This window comes from Pelophylax lessonae (genome assembly GCF_965119305.1).
Source record: "Pelophylax lessonae genome assembly, chromosome: 12".
Lineage (NCBI taxonomy): Eukaryota > Metazoa > Chordata > Amphibia > Anura > Ranidae > Pelophylax > Pelophylax lessonae.
Window position 1 is genome coordinate 30,032,052 of NC_138779.1, and position 21,571 is coordinate 30,053,622.

General features: G+C 44.4%; 1 protein-coding gene across 1 annotated transcript in view; it reads left to right on the top strand.

Moving 5' to 3' along the window:
- Window positions 1-21,571, top strand: part of NCAPD3 (non-SMC condensin II complex subunit D3) — a 67,281-nt gene that overhangs the window by 24,409 nt on the left and 21,301 nt on the right. The window contains exons 16-21 of the mRNA XM_082273420.1: window positions 6,937-7,071; window positions 10,051-10,271; window positions 14,552-14,743; window positions 14,846-14,946; window positions 18,158-18,273; window positions 18,427-18,528. Coding sequence (XP_082129546.1) covers window positions 6,937-7,071; window positions 10,051-10,271; window positions 14,552-14,743; window positions 14,846-14,946; window positions 18,158-18,273; window positions 18,427-18,528 — 867 coding nt within the window. The remainder of the gene's footprint in view (window positions 1-6,936; window positions 7,072-10,050; window positions 10,272-14,551; window positions 14,744-14,845; window positions 14,947-18,157; window positions 18,274-18,426; window positions 18,529-21,571) is intronic.

The window sequence follows — 21,571 nt, forward strand, 5'->3', positions numbered from 1 at the left end:
ATCACATGGCCGGTGTGGATCCTTGTACGTATGTATCATGCGCGCCACCACATGTATGCACTAGGACCACAATAGTACTAATAGTAAGAGGAAGCAAGTAAAATATACATATATCCATATACAATCCTCTCGAGTCCATTAGAGACGTATTGTGGTTTTAAATGGTTCCATATTTAGGGTGGAGGTCCTAGAATAAGGGACAGTGCTACAATTGAGGCTAAAATATAGGATTACTGGAATCGTTCATATGTAATCTATTAGGACATGGTGCTGTGCAGTAGGGGCGGTGCTGGTGCTCGTTGGACCAATGGAGGGCCAGGGAGGGTCACCATGGAGACGAACTACCTCGCTGTACGTAGCATCTCCATTCATGGGAAGTGACGTCAGCGGAAGTGATGTTAGCGGAAGTGACGACAGCTGGAACGCATCGCGGTAACCCGGAAGCCATGTAACGGCGTGCGTTCCACGGAGCCGGTGATCGGCATGTAATGACCGATCGGCTCCATATTCCGCATGAGTCCTCCCCCTATTAGCATTCTACGGAGCCGGGAGCCGGTGTATAATGATCGATCGGCTCCCCACCCCCGTTTTGACTCCCCCTGTTTGGTGCAGATCTTCTCCACGCCCCCCCTCCCTCTCCTGTATGATGAAAGAATTTGGGGATTGTATGAAGAGGAGTGGGTGAGACTATGGCCCAGACCACAGCAGACCAGCAAAGGTAAAAAAGGAAAGTTATGGGGAATATTACCAATAGTGATCACATTAGCTGCCCTCCATTGTCGGTTCAGGGAGCCCCTACAGTGTCTCTATATGCACTCAGCAAGCAACTCCATCAGTCTGTGATATCTGCTCATGGTAGTTTTTATGTATATGGTTTTTTATGTATAGGGTTTTTACTTTTATTATATTACATTTTAATCCTATTTTCATGCACATGATTTTAACTATATGTATACATATACATTTTTAGCATATATGTTTAGCATTGTTTTGTATCAGCATGATTGATTTATGTCACTATATACCACTAATAAGTGAGGTCATGAGAGGAAGAGCTGTAGTACTCTAGCCACTCCCCCGGGGGAAGAGACACTCCCACTTAGGGGTAGGGACTGGATCAGTACATCACTACATAAACCAAGGAGAAAGCCATGACACAGTGGCTTTGAGGAAGAGGCTGGGCCTCGAAACGCGTCAGCCGTCAACTCATCAGTTATGAACGATTGTATGGACTACACCCGGACGTTTGAGCAATTGAGCTTGATATGATTTATTTTATCTACGTCTGTGAGTAGCCATTTTTTAATGTTACTTTAATAAAGCCTTCTATTGAGGATAATGCGCTAGGTCGGTGCGCCCTTTTTTGTTTCTTTGCTTTCAGAGTTGGTGCCCGCCTGGTTCCGGTATGGTGAGTAGTATGTTCCCCCTTTTTTCCCTGACGGGTTTTGTGGTGAACGCGGGCCCCTCTCTGTATGGTAAGAAAGAGTTCTTTCTATCCTATAACATGTCACAAATCCTCCTACTTTGAGTGTGATTTTATGTGTGCAAAAAGCCAGGAGGCTTGGTTTGGGAGCTAACAATCTATTGTATACATGTTTTAAAGATGTAATCTGTGGCATTCTGGGAATCTTATGGGTTAAGTATAAGCTACCTACCAGTCAGAAGCCATGGACATGTAGACTGCCTTCCAAATCAGATCTCCAGCTATTAGCAGGCCTCCCGAACGGCCATGCGGTCCGCCAGGGCCGGTACCGCCAACCACGCCATATCCCCATGCAGAGAGAGTGTTGTGTGCCTGCAGCACACCGCTAGTCAGCACAGGCCGCCGCCATTTTTTTTTTTTTTTTTTTGCTGGATCGCACGAGCCGCCATTTTGGCGTAGCCTCGTGTCTCCAGCATGGGGGCGGCCATGTTTGAGGTGATTCTACACCTCGTGGAGCTTGGGGGAGGCGCCGGAAGGCGTGCAGAGGGGCGGAGCCGCCTCCTTTCTTCCTGGGCAGCCAGCCAAAAGACTTCCTGTTTGTCTAAGACAGCGCTGTAAGCTGTTGCAGTTTAACTCTGAACATCAAGTGGTGAGCCTGGGGGTCTATCTCTCTCTCTCTCTCGATCGATAGGGATCCCTAGCAGGTAACACTAAGGGTTTTTTTTGTGGCGCTGAGGGTCAAAAAAAAAAAAAAAAATGTTTTCTTTACTTTTGAATTATATCATCCAGGAAGTAACTGGAGTTATTATGGACCCTGCCACACATATTCCCCCACCTGTTTCCCTCGAGGGGGCCTCGGGACCCGCCGGTGCACAGAGTATAGAGTCATTTACAGCAATTTTGTAGTCTATGGTGGCTCGGGTGGAGGCGGCCTGTCAGGGACGGGGGTCAAGGAAGCGACCCCCGCCTACCCCTATACCATCTGACACCTCTGACTCAGATTCAGAGATGGTCACGGCAGTTGCAGGTTCCTCTGCCAGGGCTGTTATCCCAGGTAAAGCCCCCTCAGACAGTGAGGAGGACGCTTCTTCTCCTGCTATAATTCAGGAAGAAGCATTGGTGGACGCACTAGTTGTGGCAGTGCAAGAAACCTTAAAACTTGAGGCTTTACCGGCAGAGGCAACTGAAACAGAGAGGCCTTTTGGTACTAATAAGCCCATCAAGACGGCGAAGGCTTTTCCTGTACCTAAATGTTTTGGTAATCAGATTAAAGGAGAATGGGAGCATTCTAAACGTACCTTTACTATTTCCAAGCGTATTGCTAGACGCTATCCGTTTGAGGAATCCATCATTAAGAAATGGACGGTACCACCAGTCAGGATCCGCCTATTTCCAGGCTGAATAAAGCCACGGTTATTCCAGTGGAGGACACTTCGTCCTTTAAGGATCCGGTGGATCGAAAGATAGAAGCGGAGTCCCGCACTATCTTTTCTCTGATAGGGTCAGCATTTAGACCAGTAATTGTTATTGGTCTAGTTTCCCAGACACTTACGGAATGGGCGAAAATGGTACGCCAAGATCTTAGGGGAAAAGATATTCCCCAGGAGACATCTGATTTGATAGAACAGATCATACAAGGGCTACGGTTTATCTGTGACGCAGCCTTGGACACTACTCCCTTGTTACGGCATGCATCTAAGTTAGCAGTGATCCTCAGACGTGTGCTGTGGTTAAAATGCTGGTCAGCTGACCTAGGTTCCAAAAAGACTTTGACCAATCTCCCTTTTCAGGGGAATCGTCTATTTGGATCCAACCTAGATGAAATCATTAAGGATGCCACCGGGGGCAAGAGTACTTTTTTGCCACAGGCTACAAAAGCTAAGGGACCTCGCAACAAGCGAGGACCTTTCTTTACCGCCCATAAAGGGCGCCCGGCTGGTACTCCCGGGAAAGGCAAGACTCCTCCAGGAGGGTTCAAGAAGGGCTGGTCGGACAAGCAGAGGACCAACCCAGCCAAACCCGAAGTAAAGGAGTACACAGCCTGAAGGTGCGCCCCCACCCGATTTCAGGGTGGGGGGACGTTTTCACCGGTATTCAGGACATTAGATCGAGCATCAACCACTACTACCGGTGCGATTCTTCCCTTCCAACATTTAAGTACAGGAAGCGGTAGTTACCGTTCCCTGTATAGATCTTTTCCTTTACCTTTTCCTAAGATTAGTCCCGATACCTCACAGGAATCGGATCTGATTGACCAGATAGGCCAAGTAGCCTCTAGTCGGGTGACTTCGGTCCCTGAGGTTCAACCAGAAAAGATCACCTTTCCTGATAACTATCAGGTATCTGATAAATGTGTGGGAACAGAAAACGACCAGACTTTCTCGGATGGTCGGGGCCAGATAGCTCTAGGGACGCCTGGTTCAGATCCAATCAGCACCAGTGGTCCTAGAAATTCTAGGCTGGCCTCTTCAAGCCGACTTGGACATGTTAGTCGCAGACGTTCCGTGGGAACTTCGTCTCAGGGAGTGTCTGTAGTCTCAAGGACCTATTTACCTTCGTGCTTTACAGTCGCTGGTTTTAATGGCCTGGCCATTGAGACCCAAGTACTGAAGGACAGAGGTTTGTCTACTTCAGTCATTCCTACCCTTATTAAAGCAAGGAAAGCGACTTCCAGCAAAGTCTATTATCACACATGGAAGACTTACATTGCGTGGTGCGAATCTTTAGGATTTCCTCCACGTACCTATTCGGTGTCTCGAATATTGGCCTTTTTGCAACAAGGGGTTGAGCAGAAGCTAGCCTTGAGCACCATCAAGGGTCAAGTTTCAGCATTAGCAATCTTCTTTCAGAAACCTTTAGCTACCAAATCCTTGGTGCGGAATTTCATCCAGGGGGTGTGGCACCTGGCTCCTCCAGTCCGCGCGCCCTTACCGCCCTGGGATCTTAATTTGGTTTTGTCGGTTCTACAGAAACCTCCCTTTGAAAACATCAGGGAGATTCCCTTGCTTACTTTATCCCAGAAGGTGGTCTTCTTGGTGGCTATTACTTCTGCTCGCAGGGTGTCAGAACTGGCTGCATTATCATGCCAGTCCCCATACCTAGTGATTCATAGGGATAAGGTAGTACTTCATCCTAAGCCATCTTTTCTTCCTAAGGTGGTTTCAGATTTTCATCTGAATGAAGATATTGTACTACCTTCCTTGTGTCCTCAGCCCAAGCATCATCGGGAACATGCGTTGCATTCCTTGGATGTGGTTCGGGCAATCAGGGTATACCTGAAGGCTACGGAATCTTTCCGTAAGACGGATTCACTTTTTGTGATCACGGATGGCCCCAGAAAGGGTTTGCCTGCATCTGCCGCGACCATTGCCAAATGGATTAGACAAACGGTGGTACAGGCTTATTCTATTAAGGGTCAGAGTCCTCCGTTCCCTGTTAGGGCGCACTCCACTCGAGCGCTCAGTACTTCCTGGGCCTTTCGCCATCAGGCGTCAGTGGTCCAGGTATGTAAGGCGGCCACTTGGTCGTCGGTACATACCTTTACTAAATTCTATAAAATTGATGTGACGGCATCGGCGGATGCCTCATTTGGCCGCAAGGTTTTGCAGGCCGCAATTTGAGGAGACCGGTGGTCTACCTCGAGGGTTTTTTTCTGTTTTGAAAATTTTTTTGTTGAGTCTCATCATTAAGGATGAGCATTGTAAACTTCTAGTTGGCACCGGTTGGGCCTTCTAGATTGGGATTTGATTTCCATTTTCCCACCCCTCAGTTGTGATACTGCTCTGGGACGTCCCGAAGGTGGTGTATCACCGAGGACTACGTCTGTCGATGAGCGCTAGAGAAAAATGGATTTTTGTAAAATCTTACCGTAAAATCCTTTTCTCTTAGCTCATCGACAGACGTAGTCCCCGCCCCTCTGTTTTGGAGTTGGGTTGGGTTAAATTCTCTAAGCACTGCTTTTTCACATAACTGATTTGCTGAGGCAGAGAGAGAGAGGATATACCCTCTGGGACTGCCCCTAGGGTGTGGCCAGAGCTTTTTAATTTCCTGTCTAGTCCTGCTCCTGCGGAGGTAACATAACCCGAAGGTGGTGTATCACCGAGGACTACGTCTGTCGATGAGCTAAGAGAAAAGGATTTTACGGTAAGATTTTACAAAAATCCATTTTTTTCTGATCATTGACGAACACAGCACCCACCCCTCTGTGGAGTTTTAATTCTTCTGACACTGCTTGTAATTTAACTGAGTGCCTATTGCAGGGAGAGGGAGTTTACCCTCTGAGACTGCCCATGGGTGTAGCCAGACTTTTTTTCTGCCTAGTGTCTTACTCCTGTAGGGGGCAGTGTAACCCAACGGTTATGAAGATCAGAAATGCAGCACAATACATTTTGACTTTAATGAAGCAAGATTATAAATTAGCAAAATGTTATAACTAGCAAAGAAATTATTTTTTTTTTTCATGTATTTAGCAAAAAATAAACCCAGGAATCTATTTGTGTGTACAAACTGATAAAAATGTTTTTGGGTACAGTGTTGCATGACTGTGTAATTGTCATTCAAATTGTGACAACGCTGAAAGCTGAAAATTGGCCTGGGGAGGAAGGGGGTAAAGATGCCCGGTATCAAAGTGGTTAATGGCACCTCTACGCATCTAAAAAGCACAGTGCGATTTCAAGTGTGGGAATAAATGGCAAAATTGCATGGTGGAAAAGCAAAATGGGATATTCTGTCCCCTGCGGTTCAAAAATGGTGCAACCTTTTTACTGCATGAAACACAGAAACCACAGCCCATTCCAATAAATGTGCCCGAGCAAATGCGGTCTAAGACAATTCCGCTTTTCCCATGTGACACAGGAAGGTGAAAGGTTTAGACACCCCTGATTTGAAGTGTTCACCTTTTAGGAAAAAAAATGAAAAGTTGAACTAACACCTTACACCCTCCACTGAACCCCCAGTCCCAGCTGCACTTACCTCTGTGGGTGATATGGTTTCACCCACGTGCCGGCGGTGACTAATGGCAACTGCTCTAATCTGCCCTGGCATACCTAGGAAAGAGGAGGATCTGCATGATCTTCAAACCTAGTACTGCTGCTCTGGGTTGTATTGATGGGGAAACTGTATCACCCATGGAGCGAAGTGCAGTCAGGACCAAGGGGTGGGAAGGATGTTGGTTCACTTTTTTCTGAAAGGTGAACTAACCCTTTAAACGCTATTATTGGCTTGAGGCTTCACTTTTTTTTTTTTTTTTTTTTTTTTTTCAAAAAGTCATCTTCTAATCCTGGTCTTTCCTCTCCTGATTAATGTGATGATTATTGATGGGTCCACTTAGAAGTTGAATACCTGGTCTCCTAGTGTTTTCATTGAATCATAAAGTTAAATCTAATATACAGTGGATCAGTTTTTGGACAGGTTTATCATATTACTGTATCCCCGTTACTCAAAGGTTACTAAGAATAGTTGATTTGCAAGCAACTTGGCCAATGTTGTATTAAAGCTGTTCCTTATCTCTCCAGGTCCTGGTTAGTATACTGAAATATAATCTGATCCCGTGCAGTTCTGAGGAGCTCACTACGCTGCAGGACCGGTGCAGAGATCCCGCTGTTTCTGTGCGGAAACAAGCACTGACCTCTCTGACAGAACTTCTACAGGTAACAGCTAATTTTGCTTAAAGGAGACACCACTACTTTGTCCATTCAGGGCAATGTGACCTTGCCTGTGTAAAGCTGCCCAGTTGACCCATTTATCATGTCTCCCCATTGATTCCCAGGCTGCACTTCTTTTGCAGTTGGTAAAAATTACCAGAGGCTTCATAGTATTGGGGAGCATGTGACCTCCACCCATGATGCATTGCTTGGGTCTAGTGGCCAATCGCTAGGCTCTAGCAATGATGCATGGATGGCGCGATAGAACTGCTTCCTTTTAGATTCTGACAGGCATTTTACTGAAGGCTGCAGCAGAGGGAGGGTGCTAAAGAGGTTATTATAAAGTTGTTTGGGGGTGAAAGACCCGGGTCACCTTGCCCATTTAGGCTCTTACAAGCAACTTACAGTATGTGAGTTGTACATACTGCTGAAAGTCTCTTCAGAATAGCCTTGTCACATGATAGCACTTGGGAGATATCTGACAAAGGTGGCTTTCCATATAACCACTTGCTGACTGCGCTATAGCCATAGGACGGCTACAGTTCGGTCAATCATTTCTGGGAGGGCGTCTATTGACATCCTCCCAGAAACCCACACACCCTTGGGGTGCGGATTGGGCGCTTTCTGTGAGCGTTGTGTCCTTCGGATGCAGTTGATCACAGATCGAGATAAAGGGCCAATCACAAAGGTCCTTTACTATACAATCAGCTGTGTCCAATCACAACTGATACTATGTAAACAAATGCTGGTTAAAGGCATTTCCTTTTCTCGGCGCTGTCACTATGTGAGGAAAGGAAAGCCGATAACTGGCTATCTTGTGACCGGGCACATTTACACTGATAATCAGGGAAACATACAGTGCATCTGGAAACCATTCACAGCGCTTCACTTTTTCCACATTTTATGTTGCAGCCTTAGTCCAAAATGGATTAAATTAATTATTTTATACAAAATGCTATAAACAATACCCCATAATGTAAACACAGAAAAAACAGTGTATCACTCTTAGCAGGTAGCGCTATGATAAAAACAAAAATGATATTCATTAGAACTGTTGTGATATTAAATAAAGTCCATGTAATGTGAAACGCCCAGTGCTGTTCTTCCTGCGGATGTTTTGCCAAAGCTCTATAAATCAAGTAAGTGAAGTCCTCCATATTCAAAATTTCCACTTCTAAACACCGCCTCAGGTACAATACGTGTTCCCTCTCCCCATGGATGAAAACACACCAGCTACAAATGCCTTCCACTCACATGGCTATAGTTAATCAACTCCAAGGTAGATGTCCGAGTCCTCATTCCATACAATGTAGTGGGTCAAGTGTCATGCGAAAATGAAAGGGAAAACTCCAATGGCATAGTAACCAAAAACTGCCAAAATTATAAAAGCGCTGCTCACATTCTTTAAAAACAATTTAGGCGTTTACACATGTGGATAACATAGACAACTTCTGTCAGATCCTATCTCACCACTGATTGACACTGCCAGATGCACATCCCGTTGTCTCCTCTGGTTGCCTTTTCGTCACTTCTAAGTTCGTTAAAGAATGTGAGCAGCTCTTTTATAATTTTAAACACATGCTTGCTATTGGGGCACTAGTCAAGAGGGAGGAGCTAGGAGCAGCAGTGGGGGACCCGAGTAGAAGAGGATCTGGGCTGCTCTGTGAAACAGCATTGCATAGAGCAGGTAAGTATGACATATTTGTTATTTTAAAGAAAAAACACACATTTAATATCACTTTAAGTGCAGTTGTTTGCTAGTTTATAGTTTATTTATTATTTCAGGTACTTATATAGCGCTGTCAATTTACGCAGCGCTTTACATATACATTGCACATTCACATCAGTCCCTGCCCTCAAGGAGCTTACAATCTAAGGTCCCTAACTCACATTCATACATACACAGTACAGGATCCAATTAACCTACCAGCATGTCTTTGGAGTGTGGGAGGAAACCAGAGTACCCGGAGGAAACCCACGCAGGCACAGGGAGAACATGCCAACTCCAGGCAGGTAGTGTCGTGGTTGGGATTTGAACCAGCGACCGTCTTGCTGCTAGGTGAAAGTGCTAACCACTACACCACTGTGCCGCCTATTGTAAAGTTTTGTTTTTATTTAAAAAAAAAAAAAATAGTAAACATGTTATACTTACCTGCTCTGTGCAAGGTTTTTGCACAGAGCAGCCCCAATTCTCCTTTTCTGGGGTGCCCCAGCAGTTCTCCTGGCTCCTCTATTGGGTTCCCCCACGGAGAGCTGCTTTACATTGGGGACACCTGTGCGTGCGCGCTCACGAGTCCCCCTGCTCCGTCCATTGACGCAGACAGCGGGACTCGGTCATGCCCCCCCCCCCCCCCCCCGCTTCCGTGTCCCTGGATTTGATTGACAGCAGCAGGAGCCAATGGCTCCTGCTGCTATCAATCTTACCAATGAGGACCCGAGACAGCGGCTGGAGCTTTTGGGCTCATGCTAGTTGATGGAATGTTCAGGTAGGAATAAATTAAGGTGAAAAACCTTGACTTTACAACTCATTTAAATTGTAAAAACGCTCGCTTGGCTAGATTTCAGTCTTGACCGACTCCTAAAGTCAAATGTGTTTGTACTGCTAGTTACAGTTGCAATGTATGTAAATGGGGAGCGAGAACACAAATAGCATTTTATTAGTTTTGAGTTCTTGAAGTTTGTGTATTTATGCAATTTGGGATCACAGATAAAAATTATGTATTCTTTGGCCCTGGCGATCAAAAAGAAGCTATTGCCACAGCCAAAGAATACATAAAGCCCCATACATACCCCCTAGGGATGTCTCAGGCATTCTTGACCCTCATGGAGGGGGGGATCATGTCCCTTTTTTAATTATGACCTCTGTAGCTCTGCTCCTTCCTTCTTCTTTTTTATTTTTATTTTTTAATCTCTAGATTTTCCAAAAGCATCAGGTAAAATGACTCTTGCTATGTAAAATGACTCTTGCTATGTGTCTCCTTTCAGGCTCAACCAACGAATGTCCTGATACAGAAGGCCTGGTTAACGGGATTGGTGCCGGTGGTGCTGGACACAGAGAGCTCTGTACAGGAGAAGACACTGGAGTGTTTGGACCAGCTTATTCTTCACAACATTCGCCATTACAAACACTATAAAGACAGTGACGAGAAACAGAAACTCACCTGGAATCTGTTGCAGCTGCTTACTACAGAGTGCCAGGATCTCGGGTGAGGAAACAGGAATTTCTAAATTCCTCAGTCTGTCCTGCCATAAACACTGTTGGCTTGCAAACCTTCTGCCTTTCCTAATCCCTGGAACTCTCTGAACTCCTATCCCATTGGTTGGCAACACGCATAGCAGCAGTCCTTTTTGTGTGTGTGTTTTTTTTTATTTTATTTTATTTTTTTAAAAGCTAGATCAGTGTGACTTTGATAGTGGAAAATTGTATTAACCGGTTCAGGACCACCCACCGCATATATACTGCGGCAGGCTGGCTCTCCTGCCCGAACTGACGAAGGGTTACGTCGGGCGTGCGCGGGCAGCTAGAGGGTGAGTGCGCGCCGGCACGCTCCCGCCCCCACTTGGCAACAGGGCATGCGGCTCCGATTGCCGCCTGACACCCGCGATCGCTCCCCGCTGAGAGAGAAGAACGGTCAGCTGTTGTAGACACAGCAGACCGTTCTCTCTGGAATGATCACGGAGCCCCTGTGATCCTTTTATATAGGATCACAGGTCTCTATGGTCAATCCATAAGCCCGGCCCCCCCATACAGTTAAAATCACTCCGCTAGGCTCACATTTAAACCATTCATCACCCACAGTGTTAATCGCTGTGCCAGTGTCATTATTACAATAACAGTGCATATTTTTAGCACTGGTTACTGTAGTAATGTCACTGGTCCCCCCAAAAGTGTCAAAAATGGCAGGGGTCCGATCTGTCCGCCGCAATGTCGCAGTCCCACCAAAAATCGCAGCTCGCCCCCATTACTAGTAAAAAATAAAAACAATAAAAATGACAAATCTTTCCCGTAGTTAGTAGATGCAATAACTTTTGCGCAAACCAAGCAAAATACGCTTACTGCTTTTTTTTTTTTTTTTACCAAAAATATGTAGCCGAAAACAAATTGGCCTAAAATGTTAAAAAAAGTGATTTTTAAATTTTTTTTGGGGAATGTTATATAGCAGAAAGTGAAAAATATTGTTTTTTTTTTTTTTAGAATTGTGGCTTTTTTTTTTTTTTTTTATATCGCAATGAATAAAAATCACACAGGTGATCAAATGCCACCAAAAGAAAGATTTATTTGTGGTAAAAAAAGGACGTAAATTTTATTTGGGTACAGTGTCGCACAACCGCGCAATTGTCAAAGTAACATAGTGCCGAATTGCAAAATATGGCCTGGTCATTAAGTGGGAAAATCTTCCGGTCCAGAAGTGGTTATTTTATACAGTGTTTGGCTGGCTTTAATACATTTTTGAGCTTTTCAACCGTCAAAATTTTTCCTGTTTAAAAAAAAAAAAAAAAAAAAAAGCTCTTTACTGTGGAAGCTGTGTGCCCTGTGCAAGCATCCCTCAAAGCTGATGTTTTCCCATGTTGTTGGTTTACCATCTTGGTAGACGATCAGGGCTTTGCATGCTCATGTCAGACCTACATGTCTGACTGGTGGAGTAATGATTAAGGAACTGCAGGAGAGCTTCAGAAATCGGATCCACAGAACAAATGAATGAGAAACTGGGAGTTCCATGCACTACACGTCCTCAGGTACAGCTTTCTCTCCAGCAAAAACAGTGAGAAGCACAGTGGTGACACATTACCATCACTGACTATAAATATTTCAGCCTAGCCAGCAGCAGCTGTGCTTTAACCCCATTCTGGACCGGAAGATTTTCCCCCTTAATGACCAGGCCATATTTTGCGATGCGGCACTGCGTTACTTTAACGGACAATTGCATGGTCGTACTGTGAAGGAATGTGATGCTGTGTCTAAATAAAATGTATATCCTTTTGTTCCCACAAATAGAGCTTTCTTTTGGTGGTGTTTGATCACCTTTGCGATTTTTTTTTTTTTTTTTTTTTTTTTTTGCGCTATAAACAAAAATTTAAAAAAAAAAGCGACAGTTCTGAAAAAAAAATATTCTTTGCTTTCTGCTATATAACATTCCCAATAAAAAAAAATTAAATCAATTTTTTTTCATTTTAGGCCAATTTATATTCTACATATTTATAGTAAAAAAAAAAAATCCCAATAAGGGTTTGGTTTGCGCAAAAGTCATCGCGTCTACAAACTAGGGTAAAGATTTGTCATTTTTATTTATTTTTTTGCTAGTGATGGTGGCGATCAGCAATTTTTAGCGGGACTAAGACAATGCGGCAGACAGATCGGACCCCTAACTGACATTTTTGACACTCTTGGGGGGACCAGTGACATTACTACAGTAATCAGTGCTAAAAATATGCACTGTTACTGTAATAATGACACTGGCAGGGAAGGGGTTAACTCAAGGGCGATTAAAGGGTTAGGTGTGAGCCCAGGGGGTGCTTTCTAACTGTGGGGGGATGGGCTTGTAATATCAACACAGAGACCTGTGTTCCTGAATAGCAGTAACCCAGGGGCTCTGTGTTGATACCAGAGAGAATAGTCTGCTGTGTTTACACGGGGAGCGATCGTGGGTGTCCGGTGGCAATTGCGGTCCTGTGTTGCTTCTTCCCCGTTGGCGAGTGGGCGTGCGCCCACAGGAGCACGCCCACGAACAGATGTACAGGTACGGCGATTCACGGGAACCTTCTGCCGTATAACTGCTGCGGCTGGTTTGGCAAGTGGTTAACATCTACACTACTGTGATGCTCCAGGCATAATGATGCAGGTGGTCAGACGACAACTCCCAATGATCTTAAATTCAGGGAGAGCACAGACCACAAATTATTCTGAGCATCTGCTTTAGAAGTACAGATATTTTAGCTTATTAGCTGCCCTCACAGTTTAAGAAGCCAGTAATTTATATTCTTAACCACTTTACCACCGGAGGATTTTTCTGTCTTGCGTCTAGGCCACTTTTTGCGATTCGGCACTGTGCGAATTTAACTGACAATTGCGCGGTCGTGTGACGCTGTACCCAAACGAAATTTACATCCTTTTTTTCCCACAAACAGCTTTCTTTTGGTGGTATTTTATCACCTGTGCGATTTTTTACTTTTTGCGCTTTAAACAAAAAAAGCAACAATTTTGAAAAAATAACAATATTTTTCACATTTTTTTTTATATGAAATTCCCCCCCAAAAAAAAAATTGTAAAAATCTAATATTTTCATAATTTTAGGCCAATTTGTTTTCTGCTACATATTTTTGGTAAAAAAAATCGCAATAAGCATATTTTGATTGGTTTGCGTAAAAGTTATTGCGCTTACTACCTAAGGGAAAGATTTCTGTCGTTTTTTGGTGGTTTTTTTTTTTCTATTTTTGTTAACGAGTAATGGCGGCGATCTGCGTTTTTTTTTTTTTTGAGGGACTGCGACATTGCGGCGAACAGATCGGACCCTTGACTGACATTTTTGACACTTTTGGGGTTACCAGTGACATTACTATAGTAATCAGTGCTATAAATATACACTGTTAGTGTAAAAATTACACTGGCAGGGAAGGGGTTAACTTTATTGGAGAGGGAGGGGTTAATGTATGCCCTGTGCTTACTGACGTGTGTGGGGGGAGGTGACTGAGTGATTCAAGGACAGATCGCAGGTTCAGCTAGGCTGAACCCTGCAATCTGACCCGGTCTGTCACTTCGGAGATCCGCCCGCTTTGTTTACACAAGCGGGCGGATCTCCAGACTCGATTCCCCAACGATCGGGGAAGAGCAGCGGTGATCACCGCCACTCCTCCCCTGGCCCGACTCCCACTGTGACTGAATACAGCGGGAGCGAGCCTCTGGCGGCGCGCGCGCGCCGCCGAGAAGTGGGAGTGTCTGCCGACCGTAGGTCTATGTCGTCAGACCTACAACAGCCACTTTGCCGCAGTAGAGCTCGAGTGAGCAGACGGCTAAGGGGTTAAATGTGTAGTGTGGGCTTGAAAAATACCGACATCAATAATTGCCTTGCCTGCTGCAGCATCAGTCCTGTGCTACACCTGCCTTTGTGAGCTTTAAGACAGAGAACTGAGCGATCACGTGACCTCTGATCACTCAATTTTCCATCCACTCGGAGCAGAGTGCAGTGACTATTGGTCACTGCTCTCTGCTCTTCCCTGCCAGCACTCAATGGCTGGCTCAAGCTCTAAGCAGCCCTGGGAGCAAGCTGCCAATCGGGCATCTGAGTGGATCCCGAGATTGTCGGGAACCTTCCAGAGCCTGGAGCGACTTTGTGACAAGTAGTTGTTGTTCTCCTTTACAAGAGACTTTGGCTTTACTTCAATTTTATTTATTAGTTTTTATTTACATATATAAGTAGTTTTCCTACTAGAAACTTTTACACTTTGCACTATAACTTTAATTGTGGGGTTTTTTTTTTTTTTTAAACAGTCGTTATCTGACAAAAGCATTTCACTTATGGGCCAAGCAAGATAAATTTACTTCCACTTTAATCAACAACTTGATCTCTCACACGGATACAGAGCATGCTGCCTCTGCCTGGATGGTGCTTGCTAAAGTTGCCATATCTGCCCCAAAGTTGGATTATACGAAGATCCTGAACACTTGGGAGGACATCAGCAAGTGAGTGGTCTGCTTGCCATTTAATTCTGTGGAAATGTTCTGTAGCGGAGTTGTTTGAAGACCGGATTCTGAATGGTTGTTGTGGCTTTCTCTTTTTTTTAGGCAGAATGAAGCAGGCTCCAACAGTACCACTGCCCATATTCTATGTGTAATCGGTCACATTGCAAAACACCTGCCTGCAGACACAAGAACACAGCTGATTGGTGAGCAATGAGTGTTCCAGACAGAGGGGCAAATTTTAATTACTATCAGTGTGACTTGTCATTTGGTTCTCTGATGTCTTAGCTATGCTGTGGAATGTGTGTGGGAAACCCAAGGTGCATGTAGTTTACCAGCCCAGTTAAAGTGTTACTAAACCCACAACAGTTAAATCAGTCTGTATATGCAGTAAAGCATGCTTGTTATACTCACTGTGGAACCTAAGGGGTTGATCCTGCGCATTGTGTAAAAAGGTTTTTTGATCCTCCCCTTCTTCCATTGTCTCCAGTCTATCTCCTGATAGAACAGAGCATTGGGGGCACTCTGCACAGGCTCAGTTTGGTGCGTATTACTATAGGTTGTTTTTTTTTTTTTTTTTTTGTCTTGGGGGGGGGGGAGGGGATGCATGTGATCTGCACAGGGCCAATCTGCACTGTCCAGACAGAGGCTCAAGGGTCCTGCAGTCTCATAGGACTGTCAGAGTAAAATGAAAACTCCTAAAAGCTTTAAGCACACACTGATAGAAGTCACTTAACTGCTATATACTGCTGATGAGAAAAGGTATTTAGCAGTTTATAGTTACTAAAATAATTGCATTCCCATGTTCTGTGTATTGTAGGAGACCGGATATAGTGAATGCAGGCTCCTGGGTTTATTAAGACTTTAAAGCAGGCATGTCCAACCTGCGGCCCAAGGGCCGCATGCGGCCCAGAACCACAGGCAATGCGGCCCACTGCCCCCTGACTATTTTTTTTTTTTGCTGGGGAGGAAGGAAGTCGAGTCGGGGGGCACGGCCACAGTGGCTTCCAACTAACTGTAGGCAGAGGCTGCCTCGGAGCCTCTGTCAAAGGTAGACAGCACATTGGTGATGTCTATCATAGGAGCCGGTCCAGGAGGCAGGACTTCGTATGATAGCGGTCACCGGGTAAGCGGGAGATCCCTGCTCTGTGTAATCCAGCGGCTCTCCTCTCTTCATTGCAGACTGCATTGGATGGGCACGCACTGGTGAGGCTGCATTGGATGGGCACGCACTGGTGAGGCTGCATTGGATGGGCACGCACTGGTGAGGCTGCATTGGATGGGCACGCACTGGTGAGGCTGCATTGGATGGGCACGCACTGGTGAGGCTGCATTGGATGGGCATGCACTTGTGAGGCTGCATTGGATGGGCACTGATCAGGCTGCATTGGCTGGGCACGCGCTGGTGAAGCTGCATTGGATGGGCATGCGGGAAGGGCGCGGTGGCGTTTTATTACTTATATACCCTAACTGTAGTATATATTTTATATGCAGCCCAAGAAAATTTCTCTACACTCAATGTGGCCCAGAGAAGCCAAAAGGTTGGACACCCATGCTTTAAAGCTTAACTCCAGGCAAACGGCTACATAATAAACCTATATAAGGGAGCTGTTAACCTGTTAAAGCTTTTTATATTTCTCTAATCCAGTCCTGAGACTTACTCAGCCTTGCCGCAGAGGCCTGATTTTCTCAACTCACTTACATGTCTTGTCTCCCCCCCCCCCCCCCCCCCCCTTACTTAAAATCTGGCCTGTTAGTGTGCCCTGAGGACCGAGTTGACACACACTTGTTTAGCTCCTCCCCTTTTTTTTTAATCACTCTGCTCTCTTCTCCTATTGGTACACTCCCTTTTAGCACATGAGCACTGCAGCACAACTGAAACATTTCTAATGTGCAGCACTATAAAAAAATGAATAGATTATTCTCTCACTAATATTTATATAGACTGACAATCCAAAAAAATCACTCTGGAAGTGTGGAAAAACAAATGTGCAAATCTACAAAAGTAAACATATAAATAAATCCTCTAAAATATAATTTCTTGCAGATTGACAATTCTTATAACCATTGCCCTAAATATAACGACCCAATTAAAAGTATGCAAAAATATGTGCAATATATGTTAAATGCATGAACCAATCTGATGCAAAATCCAAAAATGTGCAATATTTATCAATATGCAAAAGATGCTAGCATGCGGAAGTGCAGATCATAATTCAAAATTGAAATGTACCAGAAACCACATTAGGGGTTTAAACCACACTAATCTCAGTCTCGCACCCAATTGCAAGAAATATCAAAGCAGTCCCAGTATTATAGATGACGGATAGACCCTTTTATATATGTGAATCCCAGTGAGAAGATATCTAGCTCCAAAGATTCAGGTGTCATACCCCCAGGGCCGGATTAAGAGCATCATGGGCTTGGTGCTGAGGATTTTGAAGGGCCTTAAGGGCCGTGCCTTGGCATGCACCCAGAGAAGGAAGGGTGCAGCCATGCATGCCTAATTCAACATGGGATGCTGTCTCTGAAGCCCATAAACACATCCATGCATCGGCAACTGTCCCTCCTTGTCCGGCCTTCGTGCTGTGTGGGGAGATTCTAAGGGAGCTGCCTGGGGAAGCGAGCATAGAAGCCAGACTTCCGTGTTTACAAGTGACAGAAGAGCGGTAACAGTGAATATGGCCAACCCGGGGCCTATATAAAGGTAGGGGCCTGGAGCTGCAGCTCCAATAGCCCCTACGTTAATCTGGCCCTGCATACCCCACCCACTTGTGCAAGCAAGGCTCACGAATGATCAGTCACAGCTGATCACAGTGTAAATGGAAATCCCGGTTATCAACTTTCCTCTATTCACGCTGTCAGTGTGTGAGGAGAAGAGAACAGATAAAGCGGCATTCCTCAGTGGGAACGTCTGCACTGATCATTGCACTGTTTGTCAGTGCAGCCCCACCAGTAATGCCTGTCATCGCTGCATATTAGTGCTTCCACATCAGCGCTTCCTCACCAGAGCACATCCGTGAAACAGAACAATTACCCATTTGAAAAAATTTCAGTCTTTTAAAGTTTGTTTAGCCAAAAAATAAACTGTGGTGATTAAATACCGCCAAAAGAAATCTCCATCTCTCTCAAAAAAATGGTTTTGCTTGTTTACTGTGTTGTGCATGACCACGCAATGTCATTTGAAGAACGACAGCGCTGAAAGCTGAAAATTGGCATGGGCAGGAAGGGGGTAAAAGTGCCCGGTATTGCACAGTCAAGAGTAGGCAATTATCCTACATTTGCTGCTTTGATTTCTCAGGTTTGCAAGGTATTATGGTAAGGAGTTGGTTCCTCAACAGCGATGAGCTGCTGCATATACGGGAAAAGCTGAATTGTCTGTAGCAGTATGTTATACTCGCTAGTTTTGTTTTTCAGATCATGTTAAGTCCTGGTTGAAGGAATTTAAAACACCACCAGAGATAATCAGTCCAGCAATTGAGTCCTTGCAGAAGCTCTGCTATGCACAGTTTGATTCTCTTGAATCTGCCCAGGTAACGGATTTCTCATTTTTGGAAGGTGGTGAACATCTGTCTGTCTCCTGTAGCTTGCCTGCAATCTTATTTGTCTTACAATTTTGGACCATTCTATTTTTGTGTTGATTTTTTTTTTTTTTTTCTCTCTGAAATTTGACACGGATATTGTAGGAGATGCTCAACGAAGTGTTTGGTGATCTGGTTTCAGTTTGTGAAAAACACATCTCCTCTATCGTGATGTCGGATGCCCAGCAGTTTGATTATGAGTTAATGGTGAGCATGAACTCCTAAGGTAGAACTACACTGCATCTGAGCACCACAAACAAAAAGTAATGTTCAAAGCATGTTAGGCATGCAGGCAAGAGGGTGTGCTTATGTAAGAAAACCCCTCCCGAAGACTCCAGGAAGTCGCTGAAGAAATGTAAAAATAATGAAATACTTTCCTATCTATTTACTAATGCTAGCAGCATAAGGTTTGTAAAAATCAATGTTAAGACCATGAAGTTCCACTTTAGGAAAACAGTCAGACTTTTTAAAGCCCAAGTCCGGGCAAATTCCCCCCCCCCCCCCCCCAAGTAGTAGGGCTGTGCCCGCACTGCATGGGTCACCTGCTCATTTTGATTTCTAGGGGTGAGCAAAGGTTCATACGCACAAAGGGTTGGGGGGCACACCATGAACATGCATTTCTAAAGCTGGTGCTGCTATAAAAAACAATACACATATATAACTACAGAGTATAGCGCACACATGCAAAAGAAAGTACTATCAAATATAACAAGGCAATCGAGACCTTATCAAAATGAGTAAAAATGGGGATTTAGTCCCACCATATGGCCATATCATGCTCAAGCCCACCACTACGTCAAAGCAGTGTTAATTTCGTCGACTAAAACCGACTAAAACGTTTTCGTCGACTAACACAATTCAGATAACTAAAATACGACTAAAACTAAAATGGCATTTTAGTCTTAAGACTAAAATACGACTAAAACTAAAATGGCATTTTAGTCAAAAGACTATAACTAAAACTAAATCGAAATTTGCTGCCAAAAATTAACACTGGAGCATGCTCAAAGCATAAATAATAACATATTAGATTTTTCACTCCAGGACCAGCAGTAGTATATAATGAGTTTGGAAATTGTAGAGAAATGCTTAAATAATGCATTACAAATTACAATTGAACTACACCCATTTGGTTATAGATGACTAAAATGAGTTTTAGTCGACTAAAATGTAGGGCGTTTTAGTCGACTAAAATATACTGGAGTTTTAGTCGACTAAATACGACTTAAACTAAAACACTTGCAGAAGACTAAAATAGGACTAAAACTAAAATGCCATTTTAGTCCTAAGACTAAAACTAAATTGAAATTTGCTGCCAAAATTAACACTGCGTCAAAGTACCCAATTGTCAGTGGGTCCTACACTATCCATAAAATGAAGGCTAAATCCAACCTCTCTTAACCATTGGAGATACTTACTCCTTACATGGGAGAGATGGGCTAGCTGCAGAAAACACTGCATGAACTGCACTAGAAGGTTTGTAAAAAAAAAAAAAAAAAAAAAAAAAAAAACCAAGGTTGAGACCTTGAGGTTCCACTTTAGGAAAACAGTCAGGCTTTTTAAAGCCCAAGCCCGGGCAAATCCCCCCCCCCCCCCCCCAAGTAGTCGGGCTGTGCCCGTACTGCATGGGTCACCTGCTCATTTTGATTTCTAGGGGTGAGCAAAGGTTCATACGCACCTGATCCGCCCCTTCCTCAGGAAAACCGCGCTCCCCCACGGTTCAGCGGTGGACTGTTCTCTCAAAGATGCATGCTCTGAGTGTGCTGGCGTCATGAACAGTCTCTTTCCAAGATAGGTGGAACGCAGAGGAGCCGGACCGGTCCTGTGTGGGAAGGATTGGTGGGTCAGGTAAGTGTATCTACGCTGTCCTCTTCCCAAGAACTAAATGTGCATTGTGGGCACAGCCCTACTGCACAGGGGGGAGAAAAAATTGCCTATAGAGTTCTGATTTAAATATAATTTTATAGCAGAGATGTTTTTCTACCCCCAACCTCTACTAGGTATTTTTGTTCAGCTTGTTGTGCTGCAGATTTATGGACGATGATGTTCTTTGCACATTAGGTTACAAGCTGAACTTTGAGAGTTAAACGATCTACTCTTGCAGCAGGGCTCCTTGCACTGTAAGGGTTAAATGCTTCTTTAGTTTAGGGCAGGGATAGGGAAACTGTGGCTCTCCGGCTGGCAAAAACTACAAGTCCCATCATACCTCTGGGTGTCATGTTTGTGGTTGTCAGTCTTGCTATGCTTCATGGGACTTGTAGGTCAACATCTGGAGGGCCACAGTTTGCAAATCCCTGGTCTAGGGGATGCATGGGTAAGGTGTAATACTTAGTGACTGTAAGGGACTGTGTTGTGTTTTTTTTTTTTTTATTAATATTATTATTATTGGGTTAATGGGTTCAGGCAAGTATAAAGTGGGGATTCTCTGACACACAAGGTTTTTACCTTAAGGTGGTTGTAAAGACAGAAGGTTTTTTTATCCTTATGCATTCTATGCATTAAGATAAATATCCGCCTGTGTGCAGGATCCAGTGATGTTGCAGGAGTGTCTCGGCTGTCCGGAACTCCCATCTTCATTGGCTGAGACAGCAGCGCAGCCCCTTTTGGCTCCTGCTGCTATCAGTCAAAGTCAGTCAGCTAATGAGGAGAGAAAGGGGGCGGTCCGGGCCGCAGCTCTGTGTCTAAATGGACACACACAGAACTGTGGTTCGGCTCGGGTGCCCCCATAGCAAGCTGTTTGGTGTGGGGGCATTCGATACAAGGAGGGGTCAGGAGTACCAAGGAGGATCTGGGCTGCTCTGTGCAAAACCACTGCACAGGGCAGGTAAGTACAGTGGATATAAAAAGTCTACACACCCCTGTTAAAATGTCAGATGTCTGTGATTTAAACAAATGAGACAAAGATAAATAATTTCAGAACGTTTTCCATCTTTAATGTGACCTATAAAAACTGCAACTCAATTGAAAAACAAACTGAAATCTTTTAGGGGGAGGGGGAAGGAGAAAAGAAAAATATTGTGGTTACATAAGTGTGCACACCCTTAAATGAATACTTTTGCTGAAGCACCTTTTGAGTTCACGCCCTTCTATAACTGGGGATGTAGCTGTGTTCGGAATTAAGTAATCACATTAAAACTCATGGTAAATAGGAGTCAGTACACACCTGCCACCATTTTAAAGTGCCTCTGATTAACCCCAAATAAAGTTCAGCTGTTCTAGTAGGTCTTTCCTGACATTTTCATAGTCTACA